A 20,772-nucleotide genomic window follows, 5' to 3' on the forward strand; every position below is an offset into this window, starting at 1 on the left:
CTGGATAAACTCATTGCTGCACATTTTGATGCATTTAATGGTAGTTTATTTAAAACTGACCATTCATAAATCTTATTTAAATCACTCTGTAACTTTATACAGTCTTCTAATTTATGAATAGGTCTTGAAATGGTATTGTCATCTGCAAATTGAAAAACTGAAGATTCTATACCATATTCAAGATCACTCACATACAATAAAAACAAAAGAGGGCCAAGAACCGACCCCTGGGGTACCCCTGATATTACATTCTTCCAATGCGATATTTCACCTCTATAGATAACTCTTTGTTTTCTATTTAAAAGAAAATCCTGAATCCATTTATTTAAACCTTTGTTTAAGCCAATATTGTTAAGTTTCTTAATCAGACGCTTATGGGGTACTTTATCAAAAGCAGATGAAAAATCTAAGAAAATTACATCCACTTGCTTACAATTTTTTGCATCTAAACTTTGAGCCCATGAATGAAACGCCTTAGTGAGTAACAATTCAGTACTATAAGCATGTCTAAAACCAAACTGATTATCTGATAATATACTATTAGCCTCTAAGAAATTATTGATTCGGGTACACACAAGTTTCTCCATAATTTTAAAAACAATTGGTGTTAAAGACACAGGTCTGTAACTCTTAAAATCACCTTTAGGTTTTCCATGCAACATTAGCAGTTTTCCACTGTTTTGGTAAAATGCCTTTTTCTAAAGATAAATTAAAAAAGTCGCACAACAACTTATGATTGGTTAATTCACTTACATTGTGCTTACGTCTTGGGTTGTCCCTAGTGGGAACTACTTGATTTATAAAGATAACGGACTACCAATAAACGTATAACCATCTAAAATACAATGGTGTTTATGTCCCTAAAATAAGACATAAATATAATTATTATATGACTTAGAAATATACCTTAATTTAGAATATATAGGAAATACTTATTTTTTAAGAAATCAAGGTACTGTATTAAAGTTTGGTTTTGATTATGTAGGTCTCTAACCGAAATAAAAGAAATGAGTGAATGAATGCTTCATAATCAACAACAAATAATTCATAGCTGTACTTATTTCTGAATAACTTATAATAGATGGAAAGATGACGTAGTTCAACAAATCTCAAACGTATGTACAATGTTAAGGATGAAGTTCTTTAGTGTGAATAAATTAGAATAAATACAATTATATTGTTTCTCATAATGATAGGCATATACGTTAATCATATTCCCATTATTACGTTCTTCAAATTGAAAGTTGCTATCAATCATTTTCTGTGTCGATATAAGTATAACTATGTGATTCAAGATCATTAGGAACCTGTGAAGCTGTTGAATGTCTCCAATGACCATATACTTCTGTAGTAGGTACACGAGGTAATGAACGATCTTGTACTGTATGTCTTAAAATAACTCCCTCTCTTGTCTCATAATATACTTCAGGTTGAGTTACTTCTTTTCCTAAAGAATCAACTATTATAGTGTTATCATGACGACACAAACAATAATGATATACGGGAACCAGAACAACAAGTACAATAATGATAACGATACCAGCAGCAATGATTATGATTACATCCAGTGATAAATCTATGGTTTCACTTGACTTTTGAATTCCAGATAAATCTACATTACTTGCTTTCTCATTAATATTCGACTTTCCAACGTGTAACCGAATTGTTGACGAATTTTCACCAACTTCATTTTCCGCCAGGCAAGTTATAATAGTTCCATTCTGTTGAAATGTTGGATTTGTTAGAGTTAAAAGCTGACCTGTTTCATCTACAAAATACTGATCTCTGTTTAATGTAGGACTAAATCTCCATCTATAATTAGTAACCGGTGGATTTGCAAAGGTTTGGCAGAATAGTATAGAATCCCTACCCGGTAGAATCTGGTCAGTATGTTGAATAATGACAGTAGGTTTATAACGAACGGTGATTGGTCCCACGGAACATGTAGAAATGTTTCCAGGTACTAATTCAGAAGTTTGCTGACAAGTAAAAACATCATTATTTTCTTCTTTTTTCACAGATAATATCAGTTCTAATATGACATATTCATCGTCTTTAAATATTTGAAAACTATCAGTTAGTTCATTCCTATTTTTGTACCATTTTAACTTTACTTCAGGGAAAACGTTTTCACTTTTACATGAGAGTTTTATTGATGTACCGACAAGAACATCAACGCTATCGGCAGGCAAGCATACTGGAAACTTGGGCCTAGGTAACGATTTAACTGTTAACCTTGCACGTCGAGAATTAAATGTTTTTATTGTTTTTAACTGTACTACAGAACAATGATAATATCCTTCATCTTCTATCTTAACAGATTTAATATTTAGAATAGAAACATCAATACTAACGATATTGCTTGTAACAATAAAATAATTTCCTTCTCCTTGATCTGATATTAGTATTCCGTCTTTATGCCAGGAAAATGAATGTCCTAGTGTAGTACTATTAGTAGGAACTGTACACTTGAATTTATGTTTTGTACCAAACAATACTTTAACATCCTCAGGTTCCTCTAGAAAATCGGTTGATGCCAAGCACGTACGAAGGCCTACATTCAATAATGCAATCCTACACAACATACTGAAAATGAACAGTTCCATTTCGTTGATGTAAAACATACTAGTGCACTTCTATAGTAATTGGCTGTTGCGTTTGTGGTTGTCACACAATGAGAGTATGCGGCTACTATTCATTAAACAGTATCTGATTTTCTTTTCTGGCCAAACAATTACTAATTTATGTTTTCTGTACTCTACATGTGTAACTTTTCTTGTTACATATTTGTATTATTTAAATTAAGTCAGCGTTAATAAAGCATGTTTGGTTCGAATTGAGCCGTAATGGTACAGTAGGTATACCAATTACGAAGTTGTAATTCTCGGTATAGGGTTCTAAGTTGAGTGCTGTTGCATTAAAATAATGAAAATATTGCTAAAATATTTTTTTTTATGATTTTTGTATTGTTTGTGGTTTCTTGTTTGACACTATGGTACTTAATAACATTTTTAAAAGCAATAATTTAATTGTATAGCATATTTTAAATATCAAAAAGGCAAATATAAAAAGAAACCTAAATAAATTTAAAATGTTTCTCCTTGATAATTACCAGTCTGTGTCAGGTAAATTCCTTAATAAAAAATGATATTTATTGTTCTAAGCCCGCAGTAAGCTACTATATCACTTTGTTATTTGCTTGTTCATTGTTACGCCCATATAGCCCATAATAGACTCCTTTGTTTTCTAGTGTACCCTTTTTCTATATGTATTCGTTTTTTACCAATATTCTATCAGTACCTGATGATGACCTATGGTCGAAAGTACTCGTATAATAAATATTTTATTTTGAGGCAGAAACAAGAAATTTGTCTGTTTTACTTTTACTATATATATATATATATTGCTTATTTTGAAGACATAATAAAAACCCTTTTATCTCCAAAATAAAACAATGAGGTTATTGCATACAAAAACACAAAAGAGTCCTTTAATTTTTAAGACATGCCACAATGTATTTGATGCTTTTTGTTTAGCTTGTATTTTTAAAGCGCCCTTAATTCTTTCAAATTTAGTAAAAAGTAAAAAATAATCCAAATCGAATTTCATACAAAAACGTTAATTAAATGTAATAGTTTCGAAGAAATAAACACTGCATGTACTGTGAATATTTTATCAGCTTTTACTTGAATCTTAAACATTTTTACAGTCTTATAAATATGATTATTCAAATCTCTTAGACAGTTGGTTTTAACTGACTTCAGTAAGGCCTTCAACAGTGTAGAACACATAATAGCAGTTTCTAAATTAGTAACACTTGCCTGTAGACCTGAAAATGTACACTGCAGCATTAGCTTTTGGTCAATTAGAACCCAACAAGTACGCTATAAATCTGTACTATCTAAGATTGTTAATCTAAATTTGAATAAACTATATGTAAAGTTAGTCCTCTCTCTGTGTATCTGCCACTACTGTGTAAGTTATCACAAAGAAAACAATCTCTCTATATCATGTAAATACTTTTCAGTCCATGATTTACAAATAGTAATGAATTATACAAATGTTTTCAAAGTGACTACTATATGAAAAAGTATAAACTATATATAGGAGAGCGATAGAAGTGACGTGACTATCTAAATTAACATGCTGCAAATATCACTGATGTTCCAAAATATATATATACACAAGTTACAAATCCAATATATAATTTTATCTGGGATAATAAAAGGGAAAAGATAAAAAAAAACTCTAATTGGTGATGTTGAGATGAGAGTCATTAAAATGCCTGATTTTACTCTTCATGTTAGCGCACTCATATGTGGCTGGTTAAAAAGAATTATTAATGATGATGGTGCTAAATGGAAAAGTATTCCAATGTATTATATTAAAACAATATGTGATGTTAATGTTTTACTTAATATGTCATGTTATAGTATTATTGATGTTAATTCAGATAATATTCCACTGTTTTACAAAAATATGATAAAAGCTTATATCAATTTTAACAGAATCTCTAAAAAAAACCCTGAAACTTATAACGATATAACGAATGAGCAACTGTGGGGAAACCACTACGTTAAACTAAAAAATAAATCGCTTTTCTACAAGCATTGGATTGACAGTGCCCTTATTTGTAAGGCTTTAAACTGTCGAGTGTTTTCTTTGACAACAATCATTTTCTGTGTCGATATAAGTATAACTATGCGATTTAAGATCATTAGGAACCTGTGAAGCTGTTGAGTGTCAACTATTGTAGTGTTAACGTTAACTATATTTATTAAAAGTACATATTTAAGGGATTCCTTCAATATATCTTATACGGAGATAATAAAATTCAACTTAAGTAATTAGCAATATGAAATTAGTAGAAGCCTACATTTAACAATAAATATACTAAAGAGATTTTTAAAATGACGCCGAAATGTATTTTTTTACCGTATCCAGTAAAGCTTGATATTAATCATTTTCAGTGTCAATGTAAGTATAACTATGCGATTCAAGATCGTTAGGAACCTGTGAAGCTGTTGAGTGTCTCCAATTACCATATACTTCTGTAGTAGGTACACGAGGTAATGAACGATCTTGTACTGTATGTCTTAAAATAACTCCCTCTCTTGTCTCATAATATACTTCCGGTTGAGTTACTTCTTTTCCTAAAGAATCAACTATTATAGTGTTATCATTACTACACAAACAATAATGATATACGGGAACCAGAACAACAAGTACAATAATGATAACAACACCAGCAGCAATGATTATGATTACATCCAATGATAAATCTATGGTTTCACTTGACATTTGAATTCCAGATGAATCTGCATTACTTGCTTTCTCATTAATATTCGACTTTCCAACGTGTAACCGAATTGTTGACGAATTTTCACCAACTTCATTTTCCGCCAGGCAAGTTACAGTAGTTCCATTCTGTTGAAATGTTGGATTTGTTAGAGTTAAAAGCTGACCTGTTTCATCTACAGAATATTGGTAACTGTTTAATTTAGGACTAAATATCCATCTATAATTAGTAACCGGTGGATTTGCAAAGGTTTGACAGAATAGTATAGAATCCCTACCTGGTAATATCTGGTCAGTATGTTGAATAATGACAGTAGGTTTATAACGAACGGTTATTGGTCCCACGGAACAGGTAGAAATGTTTCTAGGTACTAATTCAGAAGTTTGCTGACAAGTAAAAACATCATTATTTTCTTCTTTTTTCACAGATAATATCAGTTCCAATATGACATAATCGTCGTCTTTAAATATTTGAAAACTATCAGTTATTTCATTCCTATTTTTGTACCATTTTAACTTTACTTCAGGGAAAACGTTTTCACTTGTACATGAGAGTTTTATCGATGTCCCGATAAGAACATTAACACTATCAACAGGCATGCATACTGGAAACATGGGCCTAGGTAACGATTTAATAGTCAACCTCGCACGTCGAGAATCAAATGTTTTCATTGTTTTAAGTTGTACAACAGAACAATAATAATACCCTTCATCTTCTATTTTAACGGCTTTAATATTTAGAACAGAAACGTCATTGCTAACAATATTGCTTGTAAAAATAAAATATCTTTCTTCATATATATCATCTTGATCTTCTATGAGCACACCATCTTTGACCCATGAAAATGAATGTCCTAGTGTAGTACTATTAGTAGAAACTGTACACTTGAATCTATGTTCTGCACCAAACAATACTTTGCCATCCTCGGGTTCTTCAAGAAAATCCTTCGCTGAAGCCAAGTATGTAAAGCCTACATTAAATAATATAATCCTAAAAAACATAGAGACAAGTAAAAGTTCCATATCGGTATTGTGAACAAAAATACTACCAAACTTCTACTATACTAACGATGTCAGTTGCAGTGTTGTAGTAGCAGTGGTCAGAAATTAAGTATACCAATCATTATATATTATCTGGTCTTCTTGTGTGGCCATACAGTTAAGAATTTGTGTTTCCTGTATTTATAAATTTTGTAATTTTTATGGCATATTTTATTTATAATAAGTAAACGCCAATAAGGTTGGTCGTAGTCAAGATGAGTTGTACTATGAAATGCGGTAGGTATTCTAATTACAATGTATTAATTGCAAATTCAGGGTTCTAAATTGAAAAAGTGCTGTATCTAGCAAAATAATGAGAATATTGTGTATTTGATATGATTTTTAAAGTGGTGTATTCTTTCTTTTTACTATTTTACCAAAATTTGATGTTTTAATATAATATTTTAGGTGTTAAAAACAAATATAGTAAGTCACTGCAATACATATTTTTCCTCGATAACGACATCTGCGTCATATATATTTCCTATGAAAAATTATGTTAAAGTTTTAAGTAGATTATCTACATATAATTATTATGCTTGTTTTTGGAAATAACTACACAATGCAAACTATTAATTTTCGGAAATGTACTCTACCTCTCCCAAAAACTGCCCAAACATTGATGACCACAAATATTCCTAGGAACTACAAAACAGTTATTCGTCCATTTCTCATGCTGATTGTCGAGAAGCGGGGTGGGTTGAGTGTAGGGATATTTTGATTTTGTCACCCGACGATTAGACACGTTTCATATCGCAAAAAAAAGGTTGATTTTCATGTATGAATCTTGTTCGTTCACAAGTTAGTGGGCCTACCGGATCCTAGCGGGTTTTTCCTCGTTCACAAAATTATCCGCGGGATTCATTCTAGGGCGCCAAGAGTGGACTCTCGGCTTCCGATCACAAAAGGAGTCTTGATTAGGCTACTCGATGCATTGCAATTTATAGAACCATTACTATCCCATCGTCTGTTGCTTGAAGCATTATTTCTTACAGCGTTTCAGGGTTTTTTTCGGCTCGGAGAGTTGGCATCAAAAGCCAAAGATTCGAAAGTAGTACAGCACAACGATTTAACTCTGAACGAAACAGGGGCTTTAATCATAATACGGCACCACAAAATTGGAGTTGGAACACCCCCCCCCCCCCCCCCTGGTAATGAGCAAATTATTTGAATAACGATGTTTTGTGTAGACTGCGGTGTAGCGCATACAGTCTTTTTGTAGACAACAGGAAGAGCGTGAGCATTGTCACCATAAGACAATGAAATTGGGATTTGCGTACGAGTTATAATGAATTAGGCTGCATTGTTAGTAGAATAGTTATATTTATAAAATAGATTGTTGGTATAATGAATGTTATAGGGTACCGTAAATGAACTGCATACTACGGTAATATTTGTCTGTGTTACAGTGCCACTTGAGAACAGAGAAGTGCCAAGATTAAGAAGATTAAGCTTAGAAAACATCAGAGAAATCACCGAAGAAATTATGGATAAGATGGAATGGAAATATGGGAGTGACATGAACAAAGAGTACTGTATTTCGACGTAAAATTGGAAATGGACTTATGAAGATAATTCACCTGTAATTTGTATTATAGAGATATTTATATACCTCAGATTGGGTGCATCCTTGTAATAAAAAGATAATCTGGATATATATAATAATTATAGTGTTTTATATGTATATTATTCTTGTCTTGAGTCCACAACACACCAAACCCACTAGCAATGTTGCCGTGACAATTGGGTTGAATCCGATCCATTACACAGTTTTCGCATTGGGGCAGCAACACATGCTGCGTCATTAGGCATGTCAGATAGCCTCATTCAACAATTCGGAAGATGGAAATCTTCCGTTTTCAAGAAATACATTCGTATTTCATCGTTCGGTTCATAAGGGTCAGGCCAGTGGTTTTTGTTTGCTTGCTCTATGTGGGAACCCATTCAAGGCTGGGTTTTTGGCGCTGACACCCAGACTCATGTCTCATGTCTACAGCCAATTTTATATGTTATTGTATTTTAATCAGAACTCAAGTAGATTTACAGATATATAGATTTGATGCTTAAGTCAAATTTGTTAACATAATAAGCTAAGCATTGTTTAGAAAGTAGAGTGTAATACTTTGATTTATACTTTGTTTTATAATAGTCTACTACTACTGATATCAGTTATACACTATTTTATTTATTGTTTTAGATGACATAACGTATAGGGCGTAAGCCATTTTATATTATGTAATATAATTCAGTTTTATACTATAAGTGATTTGTGTTAAATATGTCATCTATGTTTTACCAATTATACACATTTAAGTATTCGTCATTATAATACATGACATTTCCACCCAATGATGGTTTATCTGTGTTTTTTATTTGTTGTCCTGTCCGGTCGCTAGAGTGACACAAATACTGTTCCTTGATAATGAAATCTGCGTCAGATAAATTTCCTGTGACAAATTATGTTCAAGTTTTAAGTAGATTATTACATATAATTATTATGCTTGTTTTGGAGATAACTACACAATGCAAACTATTAATTTTCGGAAATGTACTCTACCTCTCCCAAAAACTGCCCAAACGTTGATGACCACAAATATTCATAGGAACTACAAAACAGTTATTCGTCCATTCTCATTCTCTCTGATTGTCGAGAAGCGGGGTGGGTTGAGTGTTGGGATATTTTGATTTTGTCACCCGACGATTAGACACGTTTCACATTGAAAATAAAAGATTGATTTTCATGTATGAAACTTCTCAAATTCGATATTATGGACAGTTTCTTAGTATGGAAGGCCATAAATATATATTTTATTTATTTTTTAATTCAAAGCGCCTTCAATTCTTTTAAATTAAACAAAAAGCAAAACAAGATATAAAAACATAAGGCATCAAAACCAATATTTTTTTTAAACGTTGTAATGTAAAAGTTGAATTGCTAAAATATTTGTTTATAGTTTTTAGATTGTTTATTGTTTCTTTTTTGGCACTCACTATGTTACTTAATAACATTTTTAAAAGCGATAATTCAATTTTATAGCATATTTTAGATATAAAAGTAAATATAGAAAAACTTAAATAAATTAAAATGTTTCTTCTTGATAATTACCAGTATGTGTCAGGTAAATTCCCTATTAAAAATAATGTTTATTGTTCAAAGCCCGCAGTAGGCTACTATCTATATTGATTATTTTGGAGATTATTTCATCTCCAAAATAAAAAGACGGAAGTGTGGTTATTGCATGCATAAACACCAAAGATTCCTTTTAGTAAAGTATGAAACGCCACAATGTATTTGATGCTTTTTGTTTAGTTTGTATTTTTAAAGCGCCCTCAATTCTTTTAAATTCAGCCAAATTTAAAAAGAATCCTAATTGAATTTCATACAAAAACGTTAATTAAATTTTAATAAAACCTGCATGTACTGTGCATATTTTATCAGCTTTTACTTGAATATTAAACATTTTTACATTCTTATAAATTGATTATTCAAATCTTGGTTTTAACTGACTTCAGTAAGGCCTTCAACAGTGTAGAACACATAATAGCAGTTTCTAAATTAGTAGCACTTGGCTGTAGACCTGAAATTGTACCCTAGATCATTAGCTTTTGGTCAATTAGAACGCTATAAATCTGTACTATCTAAGATTTTTAATCTAAATTTGAATAAACTATATGTAAAGTTACGCCTCTCTCTGTGTATCTGCCACTACTGTAAAAGTTATCAAAAAAGAAACAATCTCTCTACATCATGTAAATACTTATACACATGTTTTAAAATTGACTACTAGATGGAAACAAAGTACAGAACCGTACTGTATACGATAACTAGGTGAGCGATAGAAGTGACGTGACACACCCTCTAGTAAATGATATATATTATTACTATTTCCCATTTATAGATGTGTGGTAGAATTAGGCCTATACTCAGTAGTTTAAGTTCTTTGATTTTGAATTAAGAAACTATTGTGTCCAATGACTTTAAACTGACGGGTGCTATCTTTGACATCAATCATTTTCTGTGTCAATATAAGTATAACTATGTGATTCAAGATCATTAGGAACCTGTGAAGCTGTTGAGTGTCTCCAATGACCATATACTTCTGTAGTAGGTACTCGAGGTAAAGAACGATCTTGTACTGTATGTCTTAAAATAACTCCCTCTCTTGTCTCATAATACACTTCAGGTTGAGTTACTCCTTTTCCTAAAGAATCAACTATTGTAGTGTTATCATTACGACACAAACAATAATGATATACGGGAACCAGAACAACAAGTACAATAATGATAACAACACCAGCAGCAATGATTATGATTACATCCAATGATAAATCTATGGTTTCACTTGACTTTTGAATTCCAGATGAATCTACATTACTTGCTTTCTCATTAATATTCGACTTTCCAACGTGTAACCGAATTGTTGACGAATTTTCACCAACTTTATTTTCCGCCAGGCAAGTTACAGTAGTTCCATTCTGTTGAAATGTTGGATTTGTTAGAGTTAAAAGCTGACCTGTTTCATCTACAGAATATTGGTAACTGTTTAATTTAGGACTAAATATCCATCTATAATTAGTAACCGGTGGATTTGCAAAGGTTTGACAAAATAGTATAGAATCTCTACCTGGTAGAATCTGGTCAGTATGTTGAATAATGACAGTAGGTTTATAACGAACGGTGATTGGTCCGACAGAGCAGGTAGAAATGTTTATAGGTACTAATTCAGAAGTTTGCTGACAAGTAAAAACATCATTATTTTCTTCTTTTTTCACAGATACTAGCAGCTCTAACATGACATATTCATCGTCTTTAAATGTATGAACACCATCATTTATTACATTGCTATTTTTGTACCATTTTAACTTTACTTCAGGAAAAACGTTTTCACTTTTACACGATAGTTTTATTGATGTACCGACAAGAACATCAACGCTGTCGGCAGGCAAGCATACGGGAAACATGGGCCTAGGTAACGATTTAACAGTCAACCTCGCACGTCGAGAATTAAATGTTTTCATTGTTTTTAGTTGTACAACAGAACAATAATAATATCCTTCATCTTCAATTTTAACATTTTTAATTTTAAGAATTGAAACATCATTATTTACAATGTTGCTTGTAACAATAAAATATCTTCCTTTATCTTGGTCTGCTATTGGTATTCCGTCTTTATACCAGGAAAATGAATGTCTTAGTATAGTACTATTAGTAGAAACTGTACACTTGAATCTATGTTCTGTAGCAAACAATACTTTAACATCCTCAGGTTCCTCAAGAAAATCCTTTTCTGAAGCCAAGCACGTAAGGCCTACATTCAATAATATAATCCTAAAAAACATAGAGACAAGTAAAAGTTCCATATCGATATTATGGACAGAAATACAACTAGGCTTCTACTAACGATGTCAGTTACAATGTAGTTGCAATCTAGTTGTCGCAGTAATCAGACAGTGAGACTATTCCAATCTTTATACATTATATTATGATCTTCTTTTGTGGCCATACAATTACGAATTTGTGTTTCTTGTATTATGAATTTTGTAACTTTTATGACATATTTTTTTTTAATTAATTTTATTATTTATAATAAGGCAGCGCCAATAATGGTGGTCTTGTTCAAGTTAAGTCGTACTATGAAGTGTGGTAGGTGTACTAATTACAACGTGTTAATTGCAAATTTAGGGTTCTAAGTTGAAAAAGTGCTGTATCTTGTAAAAGAAGAATATTGATCTTTAAAGTGGTTCATTGTTCTCTCTTTCTTTTTGCTATTATTATACTAATTTTACCCAATTTAGTTTTAAAGTGATATTTTAATATATAATATTTTAGGTGTTAAAGCAAATATATATATATATAGCTCTGCTAACTTTTCTGGCTGTTTTACTTTATGGTTTTGATGTAGCTTTTCGCTTTTTTTTGTATCTCCATTGAGATCCAGCCACTGATACCCACAGCATTGTCATTTTTTGTAAATATATATATATATATATATATATACAAACACATTAGGCAAAGAACATTATTTCTAAACCGCCCGGTGATATACTGAAATTTAATTAATTAATTTGAAACGATAAAGATGAGGAAATCTGTGAGAATGAGAAAAAGTCGCTCCAACCGAGACTCGAACTCGGACCGCCTGCTTGATATGCAGATGTCCGAACCATTAGACCACTGTGGCTTTCATGGTATTGTTCAAACTCGATTGGATAGCGACTCTTTAACATTCTCGGCGTGGTACGGCGGAACAGCACTAGTCCTCAGTTGTACGCACGCGCAACAGAGATCAAATTGATACACCCTCATCTTTCAGTATTTTTATTCACGAGGCGGGATCTAAGAAGAGATACTTTTATATATATAAACACATTAGGCAAAGAACATTAATTCTAAACCGCCCGGTGATATACTGAAATTTAATTAATTAATTTGAAACGATAAAGATGAGGAAATCTGTGAGAATGAGAAAAAACCGCACTAGTCCTCAGTTGTACGTTCCGCCGTAACACGCCGAGAATGTTAAAGAGTCGCTATCCAATCGAGTTTGAACAATACCATGAAAGCCCCAGTGGTCTAATGGTTATGTTACGTGTGACGAGAGTCCGGTGTCACATGTCACATGCAAATGAATCAAGTCGTCGGTGGTCAAGTGGGCGAATCAGAATGGAGCGTGGTGGTGCGCGGTATTTTGGAAAGCTGTGCTGGGTTTGTGATACAAAGAAGAGATTCACTCACGAGACAGGACCGGTCGGGGACGCTTGCAGTTAGAACTGTGCTTGAGACTGGAAGCGAGGCAGGAAGATACGAATTGGGAAGTTGTGATGTGTACGCAAACCAACCACTTGGTATCATACGTATTTATAGTTGTGTGGTTATGTATTTTGTGCACCGTAAAAGGAAATAAATGGAGCTCGTGCTCATTGCATAATACTCTGTGTGTGAGTGTCGGCTATTGTTTGTTCCAAACCTCGTTGTTGCTTTTTAGGTATTTCGGCCTAGGCCAAAAGTGGTCGTAACAGAAATTGGGGGCTCATCCGGGAACGGAGTTATCAGACTCACTCGGGGTTTGGAACAAACAATCACTACTACACTATTGTAATTTTCTTAACCATTTGTTTATAATGGAGTTTGAGGCTGAAAAATACCTTGCAGAGTGTGTTTCCTGGGAAAAATTTAATACGTTAAAAAAGCCAGATTTTTTGGCGTTGGGAAGGTATTTTGATCTGCATTTAAAACAGTCTACGAGAAAACAAGTTGTTAAAAATAAATTAATTGAAACCCTTGTAAGAGAAGAATCATGTTTAAAAGAAGTGATTGTGGTTGAGGAAGTAGAGAGTGAAGCTGTAAAATTAAAAGAATTAGAGTTACAAATGGCTAAGATGGAAATTGATAAAGAGAGAATGATGATGGAAATGGAAATGGAGAGGGCAAAGCAAAAAGCAGATGTAGAATTAGAGCTTGGGAAATTGCAGTACCAAATTGAAAGAGACACTATTGAGAGAGAGAGAGAAGTAAAAGTAAATGTTGCTAGTGCGCCTGATGCTTTCGATGCGTCTAAACACATTAGGCTTGTTCCAAAATTTCAGGAAACCGAAGTTGATAAATATTTTCAACACATTTTCACACTGAAAAAATTGCGTATAGTATGAAGTGGCCAAAAGAAAAGTGGACCCTTCTGTTGCAGAGTGTTTTCATAGGGAAAGCACGTGAAATTTATTCGGCTCTACCCCTTCATGAGTGTAGTGATTATGAAATAGTGAAGAAAGCAGTGCTCAGTGCTTATGAACTTGTGCCAGAAGCTTATCGACAAAGATTTAGAGATGCGAGGATACAGTGTGAACAAACGCATGTGGAGTTTGCCAGAGTTAAAGAGCAAATGTTTGATAGATGGGTTAGTTCTAAAGATGTAGAATTGAATTATGATAATTTAAAGCAAATGATGTTAATAGAAGAATTTAAAAGGTGCATTCATGTTGATATTAAAATTCACCTTGATGAACGTAAAATTGATACATAAAAAGACGCAGCAGTATATGCCGATGACTATGCATTGACTCATAAATTAAGTGCGATAAACATAAATAATCCCAATCATGAGGATAAACCACGTGGGATAAGCCTAAGGTATTAACATGTTACCATTGCAAAAAACCAGGACATGTTATGTCTCAATGTTATTTTCTCAAACGTAACTCAAATAACTATAATAACAAATCTTCTCTTCCAGTAGGATGTGCTACATTAAAAGGGGACACCAACAACATTTCAAAAGTAAATAAGCAAATTGAATGTAATAAAACTAATGAAAATTTTGCACCATTTATGTCAGAGGCACGGGTATCGCTAAAAGGTGATGATTGCTCTAAACGCATTAAGGTCATGCGAGATACATGCTGTGCCCAATCTATGATGTTGGAGGGAGCTCTTTCTTTCGGTAAAAGTAGTTATACGGGTATGAACGCGTTAATTTGAGGTGTTGGGATGAATGTTATTAATGTCCCGTTACACAAAATAGTAATTGATTCTGAATTAGTTAAAGGGGAAGCGATAATAGGTGTCGTACCGGAGCTTCCAGTAGAGGGAATTGAGATGCTATTGGGTAATGATTTGGCTGGCGGTAAGGTGTTACCTGAATTAATGATTAACGAGAATTTAACTCGCACACTACAAGAGTCTAATATGCTATGTGAAACTGACACGCCCGATACTGATTGGGAATACCCCGCCTGCGCTGTAACACGTGCAATGACACAGAAAATTGAAGATAAAATGTCCGATAACGATGGATTAGATTTAGAGGGGACATTCATGTCAAATCTGGAATTTTATAACCCAGGTGAAGATATCAAAAAGACAAAGTGCGATACTTCCTTAAATGTAGCAGGGTCGGGTGAACCCAAAAGTAGAAAAAGGGAGCCTTTAAGTACAGAAATGTTGATCAAGGAACAAGAAAATGATTCATTTATACAGAAATTGGGATCTAGGGTGTTACCTAAGGAGGAGGCGGCAAAACTACCGGTCTGCTTCTATAAAGAAAATAACGTTGTTATGAGAAAATGGAGGCCACGTCATGCACAGGTACATGATGTATGGGCTGTGGTACATCAAATTGTAGTCCCGAAAGTCTATCACGACGATGTAATAGGCATAGCCCATGACAACTCTATGTCAGGGCACTTGGGTGTTAGAAAAACATCTCTTAAAAAGGAAGTATCACGCTATTGCCGTTTGTGTCACATATGCCAGGTTGTGGGAAAGCCAAATAAGAACATTCCGGTAGCACAGCTTAAGCCAATACCCGCTTTTGGGGAACCATTCAACAAAGTTATGATAGATTGCGTTGGTCCATTGCCAAAAACAAAGTCCGGAAATCAATATCTCCTTACTATTATGTGCTGCTCTACGCGTTTTCCCGAAGCAGTCCCACTTAGAAATATTAAGGCAGCAACGGTAGCCAAAGCTTTAATCTGACCAGGGCACTAATTTTAAATCAGGGTTATTCCAACAAATTATGTTACAATTGGGCATAGGCCTAGAGCAATCAACATCTAGTGCGTATCACCCAGAGTCTCAAGGTGCTATAGAAAGATTTCACCAAACGTTAAAAAACATGTTAAGGGCATATTGTGTAGAGTTTCAAAGGGAATGGGACGAAGGGGTACATTTAGTTCTTTTTGCAGCCAGAGAATCTGTACAAGAAACATTAGGTTTCAGCCCATTTCAGTTGGTCTTCGGTCACTCCGTGCGGGGACCATTAAAATTGCTGAAAGATAAGTGGCTCCAGGGAGAACTAAATAATGTAAATTTATTGGATTATGTATGTGACTTTAGGCATAAACTTAACAGGGCGACCGTCATTGCTAAAGCAAATTTAGTAAAAGCACAAACTAAGATGAAAACTTGGTATAATAAAAATGCAAAAAGCAGGGTTTTTAAACCTGGGGACAAGGTTTTGGCGTTGTTTCCCATTCAGGGGAACCCAATGCAAGCGCGATTTCACGGTCCATATGAAATCGAATAAAAAATAAACGATCTAAATTATGTCATAAAGACACCAGGGAGACGGAAGAGTAGACAATTATGTCACATTAATATGCTTAAAAAATATGCCGAACATGTTTCTAGCTATGTAAAACCAAATTTTGCGGCTGTAGCTTGTAACAATGACGGTGGCTCTCACAATGATTTAAAAGAGAAGGGTAAGGAATATGATGTAAAACTAAGCAACTCTGATGTAATGAACAATTTACAACAAAAGTTAACTCATTTATCAATAGAACAACAGAGTCAATTAAGTACACATAAATGGAACGGTATCTTTTCTGACACCCCTAGTGTAACAAATGCTGCATTCCATGATACCATTGTTGGGGATACACAACCTATTAAGCAACATCCTTACAGGGTGAATCCAATTAAAATGGAGTATCTCCATAAGGAAATTGAATAGGCCTATATGTTAAAAAATAGTATAATTGAGCTTAGTAAAAGCGACTGGAGTTCGCCATGCATGCTTGTTCCTAAGTCTGATGGTTCATATAGACTCGTGGCGGATATGCGAGCAGTTAATCTTTGTTCAAAAACAGACTCGTATCCAATTCCGAGAATTGAAGATTTAATAGATAAGGTGGGGAACGCAAAATTTGTTAGTAAATTTGACCTTTTAAAAGGCTACTGGCAAGTGCCACTAACGCCGCGCGCCCAAGAAATGTCTGCGTTCTGTACCCCGTTCGGACTTTATCAATACAGGGTGATGCCGTTTGGCCTTAACAATGCGCCCGCGACATTTCAGCGAATGGTAAATCGACTTGTAGCTAACGTAGAAGGCTGCGAGGCGTATGTTGATGACTTGATAGTATACAGTCAAACTTGGGAGCAACACATGCAACAGCTCAATAAAATGTTTAAAGCTTTGTCACAAGCAAACCTAACTGTAAACTTAAGTAAGAGTGAATTCTGTCATGCTACGGTTACTTATCTCGGTCATGTTGTGGGGCAGGGAAGGGTTAGACCCATCAGGGCTAAAGTTGAAAGTATTTATCGGTACCCAGCACCCACAAACAAAAAATCGTTGATGAGGTTTTTAGGGATGGTGGGGTACTATCGGAGGTTTTGTCCCAATTTTTCTAGCGTAGCAGGTCCTCTTACAGAATTGCTTAAGAAGAATGTAAAATTTAAGTGGTCGGATATATGTGAAAGTGCCTTTAGAAAAATTAGAAAAATTAAGTCTATGTTAATGTGTGAACCAATCCTTATAGCACCGGATTTTAAGAAACAATTCCGTTTGTATGTAGACGCCTGTGATGTGGGGATTGGTAGCGTTCTCATGCAGAAGAACGTTGATGTGATAGAATGTCCCGTATGTTATTTTTCTAGAAAATTAAGCAAACATCAAATGAATTATTCGACTATTGAGAAAGAATGTCTTGCACTATTGGAGTCGTTAACGCATTTTGATGTATATCTAAGCACTACCGTAGACCCAATACTTGTGTTCACTGACCACAACCCGCTTACCTTTATTTATAAAATGCGAAATAAAAATCAGCGGTTGCTGAGGTGGGAACTAACTTTACAAGAATACAATGTTGAGATTAGGCATGTTAAAGGAAAGGAAAATGTGATTGCCGACGCTCTGTCTCGTGGGGTGTGAACCATATAGATATTATGAATGTAATGCAACTGAATATAGATATTATGAATGTAATGCAAATGAATATAGATATTATGAATGTAATGCAAATGAATATAGATATTATGAATGTAATGCAAATGAATATAGATATTATGAATGTAATGCAAATGAATATAGATATTATGAATGTAATGCAAATGAATATAGATATTATGAATGTAATGCAAATGAATATAGATGTGTAAAACTAAGAATTATAAAAGTTAAAAAAAAAAAAAAAAATGTATATACTTGTGTGAAAAAAAAAAGAAAATAGTAAATAATACAAGTTAAAATAGTGATACGGAAGAAAAAGTAATAAATGCAATAAAAATTAAAATGTTGAAAAAAAAAATAGATGAATAAAATGAAAACATATGATTGAAATTTTGTAATAAATTAGAGATGTTTTTGTAAATACCAGTGGTTGGTGAGGAGGCACCAGAAGTTTTCCTGTCGAAAAACTAACTTCAAGGGGGAGAGTGTTACGTGTGACGAGAGTCCGGTGTCACATGTCACATGCAAATGAATCAAGTCGTCGGTGGTCAAGTGGGCGAATCAGAATGGAGCGTGGTGGTGCGCGGTATTTTGGAAAGCTGTGCTGGGTGTGTGATACAAAGAAGAGATTCACTCACGAGACAGGACCGGTCGGGGACGCTTGCAGTTAGAACTGTGATTGAGACTGGAATCGAGGCAGGACGATACGAATGGGGAAGTTGTGATGTGTACGGATGGCTAGGCAAACCAACCACTTGGTATCATACGTATTTATAGTTGTGTGGTTATGTATTTTGTGCACCGTAAAAGGAAATAAATGGAGCTCGTGCTCATTGCATAATACTCTGTGTGTGAGTGTCGGCTATTGTTTGTTCCAAACCTCGTTGTTGCTTTTTAGGTATTTCGGCCTAGGCCAAAAGTGGTCGTAACAGTTAGGACATCTGCATATCAAGCAGGCGGTCCGAGTTCGAGTCTCGGTTGGAGCGACTTTTTCTCATTCTCACAGATTTCCTCATCTTTATCGTTTCAAATTAATTATTTAAATTTCAGTATATCACCGGGCGGTTTAGAATTAATGTTCTTTGTCTAATGTGTTTATATATATAAAAGTATCTCTTCTGAGATCCCGCCTCGTGAATAAAAATACAGAAAGATTAGGGCGTATCAATTTGATCTCTGTTGCGCGTGCGTACAACTGAGGACTAGTGCTGTTCCGCCGTACCACGCCGAGAATGTTAAAGAGTTGCTATCCAATCAAGTTTGAACAATACCATGAAAGCCTCAGTGGTCTAATGGTTAGGACATCTGCATATCAAGCAGGCGGTCCGAGTTCGAGTCTCGGTTGGAGCGACTTTTTCTCATTCTCACAGATTTCCTCATCTTTATCGTTTCAAATTAATTAATTAAATTTCAGTATATCACCGGGCGGTTTAGAATTAATGTTCATTGCCTGATGAGTTTATATATATATATAAATCCAAAGGCAAATTACTCAAAAAATGACAATGCTGTGGGTATCAGTGGCTGGATCTCAATGAAGATACAAAAAAAAAGCGAAAAGCTAAATCAAAACGATAAAGTAAACAGCCAGAAAAGTTAGCAGAGCTTTCGGGCAACACTAGCCCTTCATCAGTGCAAGTGAGGGAATTTGGATAAGTGCTGCCTGGGTGGACAGGAATAAAAGAAATATAACAAAAGGAGGCAGGGTGGAGTCTGAATAAGAGTAGAAAACAAAGAAGGTAGCTTGGTAGAGATATAAACATATGTATATATTCTTGACAATGACATCTGCGGCAAGTAAATTTCCTATGAAAAATTATGTTAAAGTTCTAAGGCCTAGAGTAGACTATCTACATATAATATATATATATAAAAAGACTTGCTATCTACAAATAGCTTGAGAATCAAAAAGTCACTTTTGAACAAAAGTTTGCTGAATATCAGGATATTTATCTCAACAAGGCCATATAGATGGCTGCAGTCGCGTGCTTAAGTTAGTGTTTACCGACCAACCGATCGACCAACTGACCGAAATTGCTGAAAACGTTTAAAAACATTTATATTTTTTAAATTTACACTTTTGACGTGCTCGTATAACCTAATTTCGAGTTGAAAAGTAAGTCAAGAAAACAGAAATCGGGCAAAAAGAGTGCGTTATAACATTTAACGCGCAGTACGCGTGCAAAAATCTGCGCAATTTTTTAAACGCTTAAAATTGCCTGAGACGTACTCTTATTTCATCGAAAATAAATTTGGAAAATTTTAAGCGTATTTTGTATTGCCATATGATGATTTATGCCCTGAAATTTATTACATAGTACCAAATTTTATTTAATTGTGATTCATGCTTGTGAAGATATGATTAGAAACGTGATTTCGTTAAATCGTGCGTAGACCGCGTAATGTTTTATTGCGCACCGTGAAAACATAACCACATCGATTTCTGGCCATAAAAAATATACTGTGAAAAATTGACTTAGCTAGATTAAACTGATATCAAGATAAGGTCATATACAAGTTAGTATTTACCGACCAACCAACTGACCGACATAGTGAGCTGTAGAGTCGCGTTGCACGCGACTAAAAACTACTAGTCAGAGAGAGTTGATTTTTTCACTGATTTATTCAGAAAGTATATATTTATATTTCCTCTAATAAAACATTTTACGAAAAAATGACCGTAAATACAACTTTTGACCCTCGATCCAATTGTTCAATGTTTACATACATAATGTGACTAAAATGTCCGTATGCCCCGAAT

General features: G+C 34.1%; 1 protein-coding gene and 1 pseudogene across 1 annotated transcript; one reads left to right on the forward strand and one right to left on the reverse strand.

The window, feature by feature from the left end:
* Positions 1–1,050: 1,050 nt before the first annotated feature.
* LOC144835876 (limbic system-associated membrane protein-like) lies at positions 1,051–2,843 on the reverse strand. The gene has a single exon (XM_078690994.1). The coding sequence runs from the start codon at positions 2,622–2,624 to the stop codon at positions 1,251–1,253; it is 1,374 nt and encodes a 457-aa protein (XP_078547120.1). The 5' UTR covers positions 2,625–2,843; the 3' UTR covers positions 1,051–1,250.
* Positions 2,844–13,461: 10,618 nt separating this feature from the next.
* Positions 13,462–18,930, forward strand: LOC144834444 (uncharacterized; annotated as a pseudogene).
* The last annotated feature ends 1,842 nt before the right edge of the window (positions 18,931–20,772 follow it).

Source organism: Antedon bifida, chromosome 2 (assembly GCF_963402885.1).
Source record: "Antedon bifida chromosome 2, ecAntBifi1.1, whole genome shotgun sequence".
In the NCBI taxonomy this organism is placed as follows: domain Eukaryota; kingdom Metazoa; phylum Echinodermata; class Crinoidea; order Comatulida; family Antedonidae; genus Antedon; species Antedon bifida.